We start from the raw sequence: 16,736 nt of genomic DNA on the forward strand, positions 1-16,736 counted from the left end.
ATGCCTTCCTTTAGCAAAAGCGGAGAAAAAATATGGTCTTTATATTTAAATCCTCTTGTAAAATAATACTCAACAAATTGCCCTACAGTTTGTCTTTTAACACTAATTCACAAACCGCTAAAATAAGATATCATTATTAGGAAGCCGTATAAGTGAAATTCTAAAGGAACAGGAATGATCGCCTTAAAGATCAATCTCCTTTTCACGTCGTGGCGCGCGCTTCATCCGTTTGAGCCAAGGCTTAAAACTGGGGTGTCCGTGTATAGCGCCCTCTAGCTATTGTAACTCGAGGTTCGGACAACTGGTAAGCCGGTCGACGTTGAAGGGCTTTCCGATAATTATCGGATGGTATCCAGGCGTAGTTATTAATTCCCCTTTTGTGATATTTCCACTCGGAAAGGTTAATCGCGGATCCGGAAACAAAAAGGCTCTTGGACCGGCCAATGAAAGAAATCGCACGCTATAACGCCCTGAAAAATACTTTAATTATACACTCGAATTAGTCCATTGCCATTTCGCTGACGGCTATAACCAAGCCATAGCCTGCTTTAGTAAAAGCCTGGACAAGCGTTCTAAGAATAATGTCCCATTTGTCTGCATCTCTGTTAGTAGCTCTTTTGGAAATATTTTTTTAAAAACCTAAGTAAGATCATATGTAAACGAAATACAATAATTTATGGATGAAAGAAGTAAAATTTAGCCATGAGTTTATAAGATATGTTCCATAAGTATGACACCACCTAGAAGCTTACTTAAGAGCTAGATGAAGAGCTACGCGATAAGTGACTACACTCGGTTTTGCATTTCAACTTCCTATTTAGTCTCTACAAAGCTTTCGACAGTGCCATCTATGGCGTTTCAGCTACGTAACTTCATGAAAAGCTCTCCATAACTAGTCACAAACTTATGAAACATATCTTATGATTTTATTGTAGCATAATGGTAAAAGTTGCACGCTTCTCTTCACTATCATTCAAAATTTCTCAGTGAAGGTTTGTTACCGTGTTTTAGGCCTGGGCTTTGCGTAGAAACGGGATGGGCAAGTTAATTGTAATTCTAAAAGTTCGATTCTAAAGAAACAACAGCACGCAGATAACAGATAGGGGTGATGACAATTTAGTGTTAAATTCTACATAGGCATAGAATCATTGTCCGAATTCATGTCCCTCAAAACACCCGGGCAACAGTTCGCTCAATATATATTTATGTATGTTGCAATTAGAAATTTTAAAATAACGAAGTACCTGCAGACGGATTTAAGAATTTGTTTGAAAATTAAGAAATAATTGCACCTCATTAAGAAAGTGGGTTTAAGATCATTTTATCAAAACTCTAGAAAGATTTGTAAGGTAAATCAAATTACCGATGAAACAACTACGATTTATCGATTTCGCTAACATAACACTTAAAAAAAACTTTAGAAAAATTAATTAAAATGATTTTCATTTCCTTTTTTTAGATTTTTTCTCAGATTCACTCGTAGGAGTCAAATGCTCCTGTCAGGTTTCAAAAACAAAATACTCGTTTGTCAAGGCCTAGATTAAAAAGCAATGCCCCTATGCTGAAAACGTGTAATTTAGATCTCGAAATTTAATTAACAGTTTTTATTCCCAAGGAGCATCAAAGCAATAAAGTCAATAGCGTAAGAATAATTAAAGTTCTTTAATTATTTTACTTTCAACTAAATTATTGTTTTTCTCTCTCTCTCAAAAAAAAAAATTAACTTTCTTCTCCAAATTTTTTTTTTTCATTTTTCAATTCTTAAATTTTCAAAATTAGAAAATTAGAGGAAAATAATTAAAAATCAAGACATGTTTGTGTTCTTTACTATTCCCAAGATACGAAGCACTAGAAGAAGTGGTGAGAATTGAAACGCCGCATGAATATTGGGTGTTAAATATCATAAGAAATTGAGTAATGCACTTGATTATGAATTCATTACTCTAGAATTTTTATGTTTCGGATAGGCAATGAATAATAGCTTTTATTTTTCATTAAAAGAAAAAGGATAGTCGTGATAATCAAAGGTTAACTTCTTATCTTGATTTTTTTGACGAAGTACTTTAAATACTTTTATGTTAATTTTTATTTAACTTTATTATTTTATTCTAAAGTCTATTTCCCGATGCGTTATCTGTAAATAGAAACGCTAACCGATGAACTCGGTGAATTAGTGAATTATCTTCATAAACCAATCGAAGATACTTTCGGTACGTAATCGTTGTACTATGTGAAGTCCATGGTTAATTAAAATTGCAAACTAAGTATGGATTTTGGTGAATGAGCTGACCTATAAAGAACTTCTTGCGTGTGCTATGAATAGGTAACCTTTCTTGAATGCTGAAACATGTGTTTTATTTTTTGGTTCATTAAGGTTTGGCTAGGTTTAGGGTTTAAGTGTATAATATTTTTCTTAACTAAATAATTCAAATTACATTCAAAATTGAAAAAAATAATTTCTGTAATATAAAAATGGCTTGCTGACCTTATGTTCATCAAAAGTCACTTTCACCCTAAAAATATACTATTATCGACTTAATCTCTTGAAAAAGAATTTGGCTCGAGTTCAGGGAAAATATTAACATAACTGCAATAATGAAGTGGAATAGAAAAAATAGCTGACCTAAAAAGGTTATCCACTTTAATTTCGCCGCATGGCCTATAATCTTTTTCAGGGGTAGCGTGTTAGTCCATGCAATGCGGAAAAAGTAAAAAGAAGAATCTTAATTTTTCGTTGTAAAATAGCGATGGCGGACTAACGCCTATGAAATTGTTTTTCTTGTCTCTTATTAGCCGAGTAATTATCTCACTAATGCGCCTTTCTGCGTAATTAGCAAAAAAAAAATTACAACGTTACCTCGAAACGAGGTTTCATAGCGAACGCGTTTTGTACAACAAAAGAAAAACCAAATTAAAACGAGAAGTTTGTGTAGCAATAACGTATAGTGAAAATATCTTTTTACAAGCCTTTTTCGAAATCGTTGGCCCGCAAATATAAAGTGCCCTCTCTCACGTAACGCCCGATCATAGACTAACAAACTTTAGTGGACAAAGCTTCAAAAAAAGTGCAAAACGCTGCCTATCCTTAACTGAAGACATGTTTGGGATAGAGGTTTGGCAAAACTAAGGTATATTGCAAATTCGTAACCAATTGTCTACCACTCCTGACACACACACAGCTCCTGAATTTTCTGAACAAAGCTGTTATTGGTTAGATGGTAATAAAAGAAAAATACGCTAGGCCTAAGTCGTCAACTTTTAGAACTTTAAAATGAACAGAAAATTTTGATTATTATACTTTAAGATGATTTGTTATCAATTTAAATCGATTTGAAATGGCTGTCCCATTTCATTCTGCATTTAAACCAAACTTTATTTCTAATACAAATATTTGGCAAAATACCTAAGGGCTTAAAGGACACCAACTACTTTGTTTCACTATTAAATATTTATCAATTGATATATATGGTATTTTTAGTGATCGTCTTTCTCTTCTAATATGCAAGGAAGCTTTTACTATCAGGCAAAGAAATATCACCCGGAATTATTAATACAAAGTCTAATACATTTTTTATTGATATAACCATTTATAGTTAATGCACCTAGCGAAGCGTTAGGATTTTGCAAGTAGTGAATTTATTTTAACATTTTTGCAGCCAGCCAAAATCCCATTAATATAAAAAAGGGGGCGACGAAATGAAATAGAAAATTAAGTTCCGCGGAACGATGGTCCATATTTATTTTGTTTGTCTGCGGCTCGATATAGTCGAGCAGAATTTAAGTAATATCGGAACTCCGGTTTATTTACTCCAATTTTCTAAGTAATCTTCGTTGTTACCATTACGTCGGCTAGCTTATTACAGGCGCTTGCCCAAGCTGGCCAATAATATCTCTCGGTTAGATAATAATCTAGAAAAGTAAAACCGTCAAAGCTTCTAGCCTTTTTAACCTTCCCCTTCTCCCGTTATATAACCAGAGATGCCCAATCTAAAAACCCCACGTTTTCCGGGTACGGAGGCGTGAATCGGTGGATGGGGGCGATCGAGTCCAATTTGCGGTTGACCTATTGTCCGTTTCGCGAAAAAACCTTGCCACTGGTATTAAGCTTTTCCATGGCTCTCCTTTTTACGTTGTTCTCTCTCCCCTCGGTGGAGGGGGTATATGGATGTACCACCAGTGCACAGTCGACAGAAATCGATCACCCAAACTCCAGCACGAAACTCTCGCGTTCAAACCTTTACGGGCAATTTTTCTTTGTTTTCCTCTTTATCTAGGTGTATTTTTGTAATTTAAGATTCTTATGTTACAATGTATTATATTCTACACAAGATTAAGTCCACTTTTTCAAAGAACATAATTCTATTTGAAAGAACGTATTAACTAATGACTATTTCAAATTGTAAAAAAAAATTAAGGTTGCTGTCATTTTAGATATTGCAGTTAAAGGAGCCGATTGCGTAACAGTAAAGATATTTAAGTTTAATTGAATGAAACCTCAATGGGGTACCGGTAGAGTGCTGCCATCTAGAAATTTGCAGGAAACAACATAAATTTTTCATGGGAAACTCAAAAATGGGTAATAATATTTATTAACCCTTTCTATTTTATCAAACGCTCTTATGCTCAACTAAATCACATAAATAAAATAGTCTTAATTGCACCACAGATGCATTTCCAAAAGTTTGGGGTAAAAATTATGGTTTTTGAACAGCCTGTATAGTCTTAATTCGGAAAATTCGGAGTGTGCATCCAAAGATATTAGATACGACTTCAAACAGTAAGGAATTTTGGTGATCTGGCAAGTTTTAAAGCCCATTCTAACGTCCTTGGATCTACATGCTTATTTTTCTGTCTGAAGTAGACGATATTGCGACGTACTTCCAACTTAAATACCATTTTTAAACTATTCCGGTCACCAAATACTGCTATTTTTTATTAAGTCGAAAAAGCTACATTGAGTTAAAAAAAGGAATCGGTTTCTATATTTATTACTTCGCATGTTCTGAGAAATCACTTCGTGTCGGTTCGGCAAAAACAAAGGCTTAAAATAATTTCAAACCATGTTCTAACATTAATTTTAGATGCATGAAGTCTTACGGAAATCATTTTTATTCAAAAGAGTTTTTAAAATCCTAAGCAAATTCAGCCAGCATCATCGTTCTAAATTGACTTGAAGCAAACGGACTAAGTTTAATTGACAAACTAATCTACAGTAATCAATTGAAACCGATTAGAAACTCTCAGAAATGTACCAATTTTAGTTGAATTTACGAACGGGACTTCTCGAAGAATTCCTCGAAAAATATAGTGCAACTTTAACAATTACTTAATATGACTTACGACGTTAAATTTGAATTCACCACTCTACCATCATAATTTAACGTAATTTAGACATATTACGAAGTCTTAATATAACCCGTGTCTAAAGTTTAGGAGCTGCTACTAAATTTGCATAAACCCAAAGCGAATCGGAGACAAATTTCGACATACAGCGCTCGGTCGAGTGTCCCATTATTCTGTCATTACAAATATAACATTCCCGGAAATTTGGAAATGGATGCAGGATGTAGTTTAAGTGGTTAATAATACCTTGGTGATTCTTTCCTTTTTTCTCCCAAAATTTGGTAAGAATAAGGAATGGTTCTCTTTAAAGGGATGCTGAAGACTATAGGTCAGTGTTTTCCAAAGTTTCCGAAGTCAAGACACATATTTGGAAAATTATAAATATATGACGTGATTTTTTATTTGTAACGTTTATTTGTTAAATTCCCATATTTGGTCTTGTACTTAACATCCAAATGCTTGTTTCTTATTAAATTACTTCAAACCCTGTGTTTACAATGTCTCTAGATCAGAATCCTTGTTATGGTGAGCATATTTGAAGGCCAATGATGACTTAAAACTACAATTCACGTAGCACGTACATTTATCGCTAATATCTTGTCAATTTGGGCTATGAGCCCTATTTAAGTTGTTATAGATCAAAATTTAAGTTAGGTTTGAAAATCTCACGATCTGTAATGCGTCGCGATTCAGTGCTAAGGACACATTGTACAATTTTAAAAAAATTGCACATTTGTAATTTAAAATTCGTATGTGCTTCGAGTTAGATTGCAGTTAATTATTAAATCATTTTGGACGAAAGTTCAGACCAATTAATCTTCCTTTAACGAAACTATCAGACGCTACTTGACAGGCTTCGCTCTGATTAAGAGATCTGTAGATTATACGGACATACAGCAAAATTTGTACGAACTCAAGTGCCATTTTATGTATGTGCTAAAAGTGGCACTGTATTTTATTTTCAGTTTCACAAAATATGCGAAGAGAATAAATGGCCATAAAAATTCAGCAACTGCCCGATTCATTAAAATAAGGCTTTTTTATAATACAGGAGATTGACGTGTGAAAAATCGTCCACCCAATTTTCATTTTAACTAAGGGGCAGTGAGATTATTTTAAATTCAATAATGCGTTGTTTTTTTCGTAATATATTATTTAAATTTTGCCTCTGAATCTTAAAATTAACGTTATTCTGCAAATACCACGACACGACGTTTGGAAACGTTTGCGTTAAGTAAAATAAAAGCTGGCAATAACATTTTATCGCAATTCGTTGTCCCTTTAATCGGAAGTGCACTCTTTTCTGGCTCTCTTATCCCATTCCCGAGAAACAAAAGCTAGCACCGCGGCTGGCCTGCATAGGTAAAGGCGCTCGCACTCGAGGAGCTGGAAAATGAAACGGAATTCCGATTAATGGGGTGAAATTTCCTTCAACGTCACGCGAATCCATACTACTCAATTATCGCTTATTCCGAGAGCGAGAACGAGAAAATTGTTCGTTCGTTTCAACGTTCGATTATTCAACGTAATACCATTTCTTTTTTTTTGTTGGCCAGTTTCAATACTGCAGTTCTATATAATTCACTATTAAGATGATCATTGTAAATATATATATAGATTTATTTATATGAATATTAAATGACTGCTTAAAATTTATGTAAAATTTATATATATATATATATATATATATATATATATAAATGAGTTTTAAAAATTAATTATATATATATATATATATAATATATATAAATGAGTTTTAAAAATTAATTATATATATATATGTATCGTTTATATTTATATATAATAAATTTTTAAAACTCATTTCTTTTTCCGTATTGGAACAGCGTTACCCTGGTGAGTATCTTCATTGCGAGCACTGCTGTGCAGCAGGATAGACATTTCTACAGGGGCTCATAGGAATAGCATGGCCAGTCTTGCCCCTAAATGTCATCTTTTCCTTCGGTTAATATGAACTTTCCTCTTTCTTCTTCAAACGTATTCGCGGCTTTTGATTGGCAAGGTTACTTGAGTTTTATCAGAAGTGGTATGAGACTAGAAGTAAAGGGCTCTAGCATTGGCAATAGATCCTGGCACTAGTGAACAAATTTGAGGATTTTATGCCGCTTCCCACGCGCTAAAACTAGAGAGAGAAAAATTGGTCGAGTTCCAAAAACATTTCCTACCCCCTTCCCCTCAACCTAAAGCCGCAGAACACGGACCCGGCTCCTTGAAGCTAGTTCGGCCGTCTACCACCGCGAGCGTCTCACGTTTTGGAGGGAAAATTCTGAAACCGCCACTAGAGGGCCAAACGTTTGTGTTTTATCAAGTCTTTTCACTAATGCCGAGTGAAGAATTTGGTTAGCTCAATACTTCTAGTCTCATACCACTTCTGGTTTTATGATATAGAAACAGTCCTTACTCGTCTCTAAGCTGAAGCAGTTTTTAGTGGGCATTGAACCTAAACATTTTTCACTTATTAAATAGAGTTATTGCACCTTATTAGCCTGTCATTATGTCTAAATCTGACTGTGCTAATTAAGAAAAATTAACTTCAACTAATATTTCTCTTTGTTCAAATTTACTCCAAACCTTGTTCCATAAAGGGGTTGGATAGTGACGTTTATTTTCTAGTCGAAAATTTTCTATGACGTTTTGCCATAATGAACACAATATAGAAGTTATGATTGGAGTGTTTTACGGATCACCCCTTATTTTTAACAAGAATTTGAAAGACCACACTAACGTAATAAAAGTGTTATCCTCCTTCATGACTTATAAACGGTGTCCCGGACGGCAAAATGCCATGGAACATTTTCCACCAACAATCGCCCTTAGAATCCACTGTACTTTTACCCTACCAACCTTTTTGGAAAACCCCAAATCCTCCCTGTTCTTTTGAATAGAACATTTTTAAACAACTTTTCCAAAGATCTCTGGAGAACATTAAGTTACATTTTCCTGATTAAAATATCCATTACCAAATTTGTGTTTTATCGCAGAAAGGCTACACTTAACCTCGTTCGCAAATAAAAACTTTATCCTGCTAATTTATCGCGTACCTTAATTTTACTAAATAGCGGCGAGGATTCAAGTGTGGCATTTCATTGGTATCATTAACAAACATTTCTTTCATTCCACTAAGCTAAAAGGCGATTAGTTTCTCAATGCACGTTCATTTTAATTTACTTCTAATTTGTAAAGTGAAAATTAAAGTAAGGGTTACGGTTCAATGTAAAGTAAGCTGTGTTTAGTTTTTGCAACTGCCTACAACTCTATTAGAAACTGCGCTAGTAGAACGCTTTGGGATCTAGGAAATGAATCCATCTCCAGCTTCAGGTAACATAATTATACCTTAAAAGAACGACTTTTTTCTAAATATATAAGGGAAAATACAATTAAAAACAATTAATGATCTCTTATTAGAAGTAATTAGCATTTAATTGGTCTTAAAAACGTGGACTACTGTGCCAACCGCCATTGGTTTACTGGTGTCTTTTATCCATACCAAGAAGTGATATCTAGTTTATTAGGGAGAAGGTATATATTCGCCACATTTCCAGCTTTATCTCCAGTCCAAACGTAGGTCCGGAGTTACCTCTAAATTATAACCAGCATCTCACTGGTTCTTGAAAACTCACGTCAGCGGGACGCGAATGACGAAAATTACAGTCATATTTTCTGACTAAGGAGAGTGTAGCGAAATAGCCCGGCCTCCTTTTACGTCCCCCCTTGTATTTTGAAAAAAGGACTGGAACTAAGGCGTGCGAATACTTAGGCATCTTATACCGTCTCCCTAATAAACTAAATATCACTTCTTACTTACTCTTACCCTCTCTCAGCCTGTGAGAATTGAAGCAGTAAGGGTAAGAGGTTCCGTTTAGCAGACGCCACTAAACCAATGGCGGGTTTCGCATTAGTCCTTGTTTTTAATACTAATTAAAATGCAAATTATTTGGTAATAAGAGAAAATAAATCTTCCTAATATTTAGAAAAAGGCCGTGCTTTTAAGGTATAACGTTACGTTGCCTAATCTTTTCCTTAAAAAGGTTTGATGGGTCGTTGTTAAATATCGTTAACTAGCCCGGCTATTGTAACAGAGTGGAAACCCGGAAGAGTTTTTGTCTATGTAGATACTTAAAAGTATAAGCTTAGTACTCTTTAGGCCCACCCATTATATGTTTTATTTTTTACGAAACAAACCAATTTAATCATGAAGCTATCAATGTTACGGGGTCTAGGAAAGGACGTTCCTAGAACGCTTAATGGATAGCGGTGCGCTTCCGTCACAACCTTGTGTCAATAACCAGCCCCTCTTCCAAAACCTTCCCCTAGCGTTACTGATAGTAATCGTGCAGTCTGGTCAAATTCTGTAACGAACCGTGACCAACAATTTCAAACATGTCTAACATCGCTTTTAACAGGAACGTTCGTTTAAACATTAATGAAAAAGAACCGGTATGAGTTACATTTTTGTGTGTAACTCGATATTAATAAAAAAACCTATGCTATGGAAAATACTATTCCTTCATTTTTTTATTTAAACTGTACAAACGTGGCTCCGAAAATTGGATAAGTAATATTATATCAAGTAAATATTATTTAAAAATATGCCTGTATTTACAAAGCTCAAAAGGCACGTGTATCAATATTAAACCAACATTTTCGAGCAGAGTTTGAGAAAGGGGTACATTTTAAATCAATGTATGTAATATAAAATAATAAAGTTGGCCGTTTCCAACCAGTCTGATTACAAAACAAATTGCATCAAGCTAAAAACCACAAAGGCACATGCATAACTAAGCAAACTAATTTGTGATACAACTTTCAGGAAACGTAAATTTATTGTCAACCATGGGGGTTGTTTTAGTCTTTAGCTTGCAAAACATTATTAGTACTGAAGTACTAACCGTAATTAATTCTCAATTTTTAAACCTATTGTCCAATCACTTATAATTTCTGATGTATTTTGGGCATTTTAATTCCAAAGTTTCTAATAGTGAAATATGGCTAAATATTAACACAATCGTCCTTTCTCAAAATGCATGTAATTTTTAATGCGATAAAACTAACAAAAAATTTACTACCTACGCTATAAGATTTTCGACAGAGCCCCTTGTATTCTTAGTATGCTTGAGGTTTATTTATATCTAAAGCTGGTATCGCCCTTTCTAGACGATTTATTTTTAAAAATTTTATTTCGTCCGCTTATTTTTTCTTCCCATAGCTGTAAGACACTATAACTTCTCTCGTTTGGTGAAATAAGCTCTTCTTAAAGTAAACGCCATAGGCGCGAAGCGAGCTGTTATAAATGAAAAAGTGAGCGGGGAGAGCGCCCCCATCCTTAGCTACTTCCTCGCCCATAGTTGGGGTAGGGTGACGTCTCATCCTTCTGCTCTTCCAGTCCTCGGTGGAGGACCCAAAAACGAGTGGGAGGATGACTTGTTCGGGCTATACTATCTGACGCGGCGACCAAGTCGTTAACTCAAGCCTACGGTTAAGACGCGAATGCAGGTATAGTAACTCATATTAGAAGATAATTGAAGAAGGGTGCCACCACGTGTAATAAAATCATAGAAGTAAGCCGGAATCGAAAACGGCCGGTTATTTGATGGTAAGTAGCGCCATCTTGTGAGAAAAAAGGATATTATATTCGTGGTTAATTAGGACAGGGGATAAAATTACCATAAGGTTATTAAAACGATTAAAATGATTAGAAACATCAATACGGAAATTTATTTTTTTACGTGTTCATAGTTTGTTACGTTCAAAGCGCTACGTTCAAAAATACTACAATCTTTAATCAAACAAATTTGGTAATTTAAGCTGTACTTATTAAATTATTGCTGTTATAGGGACGGTGTATCGACTTGTCTCTTGTAATAACAATTGCGTACCTAATTTAAAATGCGTATTGATACACAAATGTGTAATTTGGCGGTATAACTCTTAATCTTGGTTTTCAGAAATGTTTTTCATGTACTCCTAATTTTGATTTGTAACGCCATCTAGATTATAATGCCGGAATATATTTCCTAAACTAATGGCTAATTGAATACCGCAATAAATATATACAAGGCATTTCATTCTCACAATTTACAAGCCTATCTCTTTAATGGATCTGACATCAAGGAAAAATATTATCTTTTTTCCAATTCCCATAAATAATTAGATAACAAGCATTAAAAATCAAACGGGCATCGGAGAGTGATTTTGTCTACTAATAGCAACGAGAGGTTAAATACTTTCATATTCCTTGCACAAGAAATACGGACTTAGAACAAACTTCTAAATATTACACGTAATCCTTTAGTAGTGTAAGATACAGCAAGTACACCGGTTACAGAAGCCCGCAACAATTAATAAAGAAACCCCATGGAATGCACCGTAATTAACTTTTCGAAACCTTCCAAACAAATATAGCAATTCCTCGTGGATTACTTCGATACTTCCCTCGAGAAAAAAAATATTATAACCTTCTGGTTATACGAGCCTAAAAAGATAAATCTAGCGATATATAGCTAGACGTAGCCTAGGATTTTATATGTATAGATTTTTCGCTGGCGAGAAATTTGAAGCACGCGCTAGAATGTATACGGTATATAGCTTCGGTATATGTTCGTACAGGTGAAGGGAAACAGCGTATTACCGGCCAGGGAAAAGATATACCACCCATACCACCATAAACCGGATAACTCAATTTAAAAAACACGTACAGTCAGCGAAAATTCCGAAACGTATAAGTTTTCTAGCTATTACCGCGACGGAAAATACCTGTTATAAGTACAGTTCGCACGCTTATGTCTTTATATACTCTCTCAGAGCTTACGTTTACAAGCAACAAAATTAAATTAGTTTTAAAAGTTCAGTTTTTTTTTTAATTTCGTAAAACCATTTTACAAATGGACATGGAAAATATAATCAAGTTTTTTCTATTTTTTAACCGACTTTCTTCACGCGTAAGTTTATGTACATTTACTTCAGGAAACCGTTTCTTTGATAGTTTTTTATGTTTTTGATCTTTACGTACGGTCAGAATTCGTCATTTTCGCAATTGCAATGTACAAAGCTGTGTGGTTCATATCAGTAACACTTGGAAACCGTATTTGAAGTGGTTTGGTAGCGTTACTCAAGTCTGGAACGGAAGTAGCCCTTAAACTTGATTAGAACCCCGAAACACTTGAGCTAATTACCGTTTCATTAAAATTAAGGATTTAAAAAGATTAGGTCCTGAAAAACAACCGCGTAATGCAACTATTTGACGCGGTTGGCCTTAATGGTAAATTTAGTGTTGTAGTTCGATAAAACACCCAAGCAATGGCGGATATATTAGACTCCGAAACTAACTTGTAATTACAGATCAGATTACTTTCAGTGAAAAGTAAAACATTATTGCATTTTAATTATCATCTTTAGAAATTTATAAGCGATTCAATAAAAATAATTTAAACTAGTCGGGTTTGAATTGTACATAAAATCCATTAGCTTCTAGAAAATCTTTTAGACAAGAGCAAATTCCGTAATATCTTACGAAATCGCAACTTCCTTTTCCAAATCGCAAAATCTCTCATGAGGTTTCAAAATTCCGAAATTATTGAATCAAAATGCGAAATCAAAGAAAAAATCGAAACCGTTTTGAACAGATCATGAATCTAGTGACATTTCGAAATCTTCGAATATTCAATAGTAAATGAAGAAATTATTAAGATGATTTCGAAAAACCGTTGCAATCACGAAACCCCGTTCGCAGAATGAACCAAATATATTACTACCTATCTCTCTCCAAACTTTTATGAAATGCTGTAATCGATTAGTCTTTTTGAATGCAATACACGCAGGGCGCTTTGTATATCTAAAGATTTTACGATATAACTCCCTGGTACACAATAAAGACAAGTTTTAAATTATTTATGTATGCCATATAAGGAATTTTATAGGGCCTTCTATCAACGGTAAGTTTATAAACTCTATAAATTGCTTTGAACTAAAAGAGTGCTTTGCTAAATCGCCGTGGCTTAGAATCTGACTCGCGTGACACTTTTAAACGTGGCAGTTTTTCATTACCGCTTTTAAACCATTCGATAAACTAAAATATGTCTTTCTATATTTCTAAACACTTAAATCTTGTCTGGTTTAATTGAAATTAAGTTATAACCCTTTTTAGAGGAATCCAGTGGTCTCAATGAAAAGTGTTTTAAACTTAGTGTAAAGGCTCGTTTTCATACAAGCTAAAAAATTCGAAAACGCTCACGCTTCGCGAGTTTGAATACGCGCGGGAACGTACTTTTTTCGAACGTTTCCGCTTTCGCTCGAAATTTTCACGCAACTCGCGCCTATGAAAACGAGCCCTAAGAGCCGAGTTCAAAGTTAATGGCATTGTGTTAAGACTACTAAATTTTAATTACCCATCAGAAAAGTATGTTATATTGGTAATTAGCTTGTTATATTCAGTTATTTTACGTACAATTATAATTGAACTTTATCAAGTACAACGTTTGATAATCCGATGATAGATGCACATATACCGCCAACCTCCGTAAAAATACAAATAAACGCACCATCTTATGATCGAGATGCGATAAAAATACGTAAGCATATTAATTTTATACCACTCTATTTCGTTCTTTCTTATTAAAAAACTCTTTATAATTTCTGTTTATATGATGAAGGAATTTGAAGAATTCAACCGCGAACAATTAGCACAACACAATATTCGTCTCTCAAAATATAACAGTTGTAAATGAAAATGTGACTTACATTCGGAGGCGCTTCGAACCAAGGTGAACAAGAAAGCCATTCCGATTAAGAATCCGAGGCAAGCGCCCTTATGGAACTCCTTGACGGTTAAACTAAATAATACACGCGCCATTTGAACTTCCTCACTAGTTGTGGTACACTCGTCGGAATTGGTTATTATAATTTGAGGAGCGGACGTCGGTGTAGTTATCGGAGATGTTCCTTGGACGCGGTATCCTTCGATCCCGGTTGTAGGCGGACATACCGCGACATCGGAAGAACTGAACAACGGATGACGGCTAGCTAAAAGCTCCCGAAATTGCATGTCTTCTCATAATCACGGTTTTCCCGATGAACGGTACCCGTTTGCTACGAGAGCTTGCGGGACCCACAAGTTAAAACGACTTCTTATAATTCACCAAAATCCGTCCACCCTAAGAAAGTTCTCGCGGTCACCTCGAGAAGTTTAATTAATCCTCCAGTCCGGGATGCGGATGATGGCTGGCGAAATGTATTCGAAAGAAGATTTTGATTTCACAAATTAACGTTCGAAGGATAAGAAACCACACTTAACCTATAGAATACGACAGAGGTCAAGCGTAGCGGTATCGTCCCGGAACAGGGGTACGAAAATCGGAGGGCTAAATCGCTAAAACGCGGACTGTAGAAATCTCTCGCACCAAGGTTTAGAGGAGAAGAGAAACTCGCGGCGGTCGTTCTAAAGCGACTAGCCTTCTCCGCTAGAGGCCGGAAATTTCGGTTGAGCGGCGTCGCGACTACGGGAGTCTACTTCGCAAAACCTCCGCAATCTTAAGAGAAAAGCGCCACTGTCGCGCCAGCGCCAATCCCCCTGTTTAACCGATTTCTATACTTCCTCTCTATCCTCGCGTTCTCGCCAGACCCTAGATAAAACGTCCTTCTGTACCCTAGACGAGTAATGTACCTCATACGCGTAGTCCTACGCAAACGCGGCTTTGAAGGATAGAGGTGTTTTTCGGTTGTTAGTGGCTCCACCTATTGAACGGTTTTAGTGGATTGGGCCGCAAATTGATTAGTGTATCGAATTCCGATGTTCACACATACGTAACATTGTTGACTTTGAGAACAACACACATTCAATAAATAAATAAATAAAAATAAGCTACATTGCATTTTAATTGCTTGAATATTCTCAATACATGGCGAAAAACACTATGAAGGAAAGTGGCAATATCATGCTCGAACGCAAATCTGTTCCAGAAACTTAATTTTCTTAAACGATGGAGTCAAATAGACCTAGCTCTTCTTTTCTCCTCTATAATAGTGCCATTTTCATATCACGTTTTGTTGGTGACTGCATAATATTGTGTTTATAATATAAATATAAGAAAAGGTCGATATAAAAATAACCTGAACTATAAGTTTCTATATTGAGAACTACATCGCATTGTAGTCTTCGGTACTAGACTTCGGTCTATCTATGGCGAGAGAGTGCATTTCGGAGCCCCAGATTCTTCGTCTTTCGCCTTACGGCTTAACTCTAGTGGCGGCTCCTAGCGTCGATCGTCTGCAATGCCGCTACTTTATTTGGCGACGAGCCAGCTCATTGGGTTGCCTTTTAAGGTACGGGAATTTCTGAAGCGGCGGCAGCGGCGGCGGCGCTTACGTAGACCTAGACCCTTTCTTCTGCCTCCGCCGCACCACTAACTCCCTCCTCTTGGTGCTCTTCCTCTTCCTCTCTAGAACTTTGTTAAGACCCGAAGCGAGGCGAAAATGGACGATAGCCGTAATGATTGTTTCCTTGGTAAAACCTCGATGGACCCGTACTAGGAGGACCGACTCTTATTTTCCTTAATTTCTTTTCTCCCGCTTTTCCCGACATTCGTAATCCGCTTCACAACGAAGCTTAAAATATTCCTAACATGGACAGTCTGAGTAGAATCCATCTCACCGAGTCTCTCCTATCATTTTCTCCTCCGCTTAGCCAATAAATAAGGGTGTGTGTCCTTCCGAAATGTTTTCTTCTTTTTTGTTTTTGTTTTCTTCTTCGCAATCTGGGCATTTTTCTGTTTCACACGCTTTCTTTTTAAAGGGAGTATAGATGTTAGAATTCGGAAATGATTATAATGTTGATGGTTAAACATGTATTTGGGCAACAGTACAATAAATAGATATATTAAAGAAGCTGCCTCAGCAGAAAGGACACTCGTGCGGGATATGTAAAAAGTGAAACAATAGGGGCTAAAAAAGCGAGCAGGAGGTAAAAATTTCTTTACTAGACGCCATACCTCCAGTTCTGAGCGAGACTAATAAATGTTAACTTAACAGTAGCACTTGCAGCAGAGAGCTTAAGTCTTTAGAAAGAAAGCTATCCCCTAGCACCATCCCTAAACCACAGCACCATCCCTAAACCACAGCACCATCGTGCGCTTCGGAGGAGGCGGAGTGTGTTTACCTTTTTTTGTGGCTTCAACTAGAGTTCGTTCTGGTGGAGTCACCAAATAAGTGTTTACTTTAAAAAAATCCAAATCGGAATGATAGGGATGAAAAGCCCTGAACGCACAGTATTCCTGTCGCCATACATTGCAAAAGCTAGGGAGAGAGACCTTGAAAAGTCGGCGCAATACTCGTGTGAGTGGAAAAATAACAATTAGTCATGATATACCTGTTTTATCATTGAA

General features: G+C 35.8%; 1 protein-coding gene across 1 annotated transcript in view; it reads right to left on the minus strand.

The window, feature by feature from the left end:
• LOC149627457 (uncharacterized) overlaps positions 1–14,983 on the minus strand; it is a 232,942-nt gene extending 217,959 nt beyond the window's left edge. The window contains exon 1 of the mRNA XM_089852150.1: positions 14,098–14,983. Within this exon, the coding sequence (XP_089708276.1) occupies positions 14,098–14,401 (304 nt within the window). The 5' untranslated portion in view covers positions 14,402–14,983. The remainder of the gene's footprint in view (positions 1–14,097) is intronic.
• Positions 14,984–16,736: the final 1,753 nt, after the last annotated feature.

This window comes from Phalangium opilio, unplaced genomic scaffold (genome assembly GCF_054372755.1).
Source record: "Phalangium opilio isolate 3A_F unplaced genomic scaffold, DU_Popi_V2 ptg000105l_1, whole genome shotgun sequence".
NCBI classification, from domain to species: Eukaryota; Metazoa; Arthropoda; class Arachnida; order Opiliones; family Phalangiidae; genus Phalangium; species Phalangium opilio.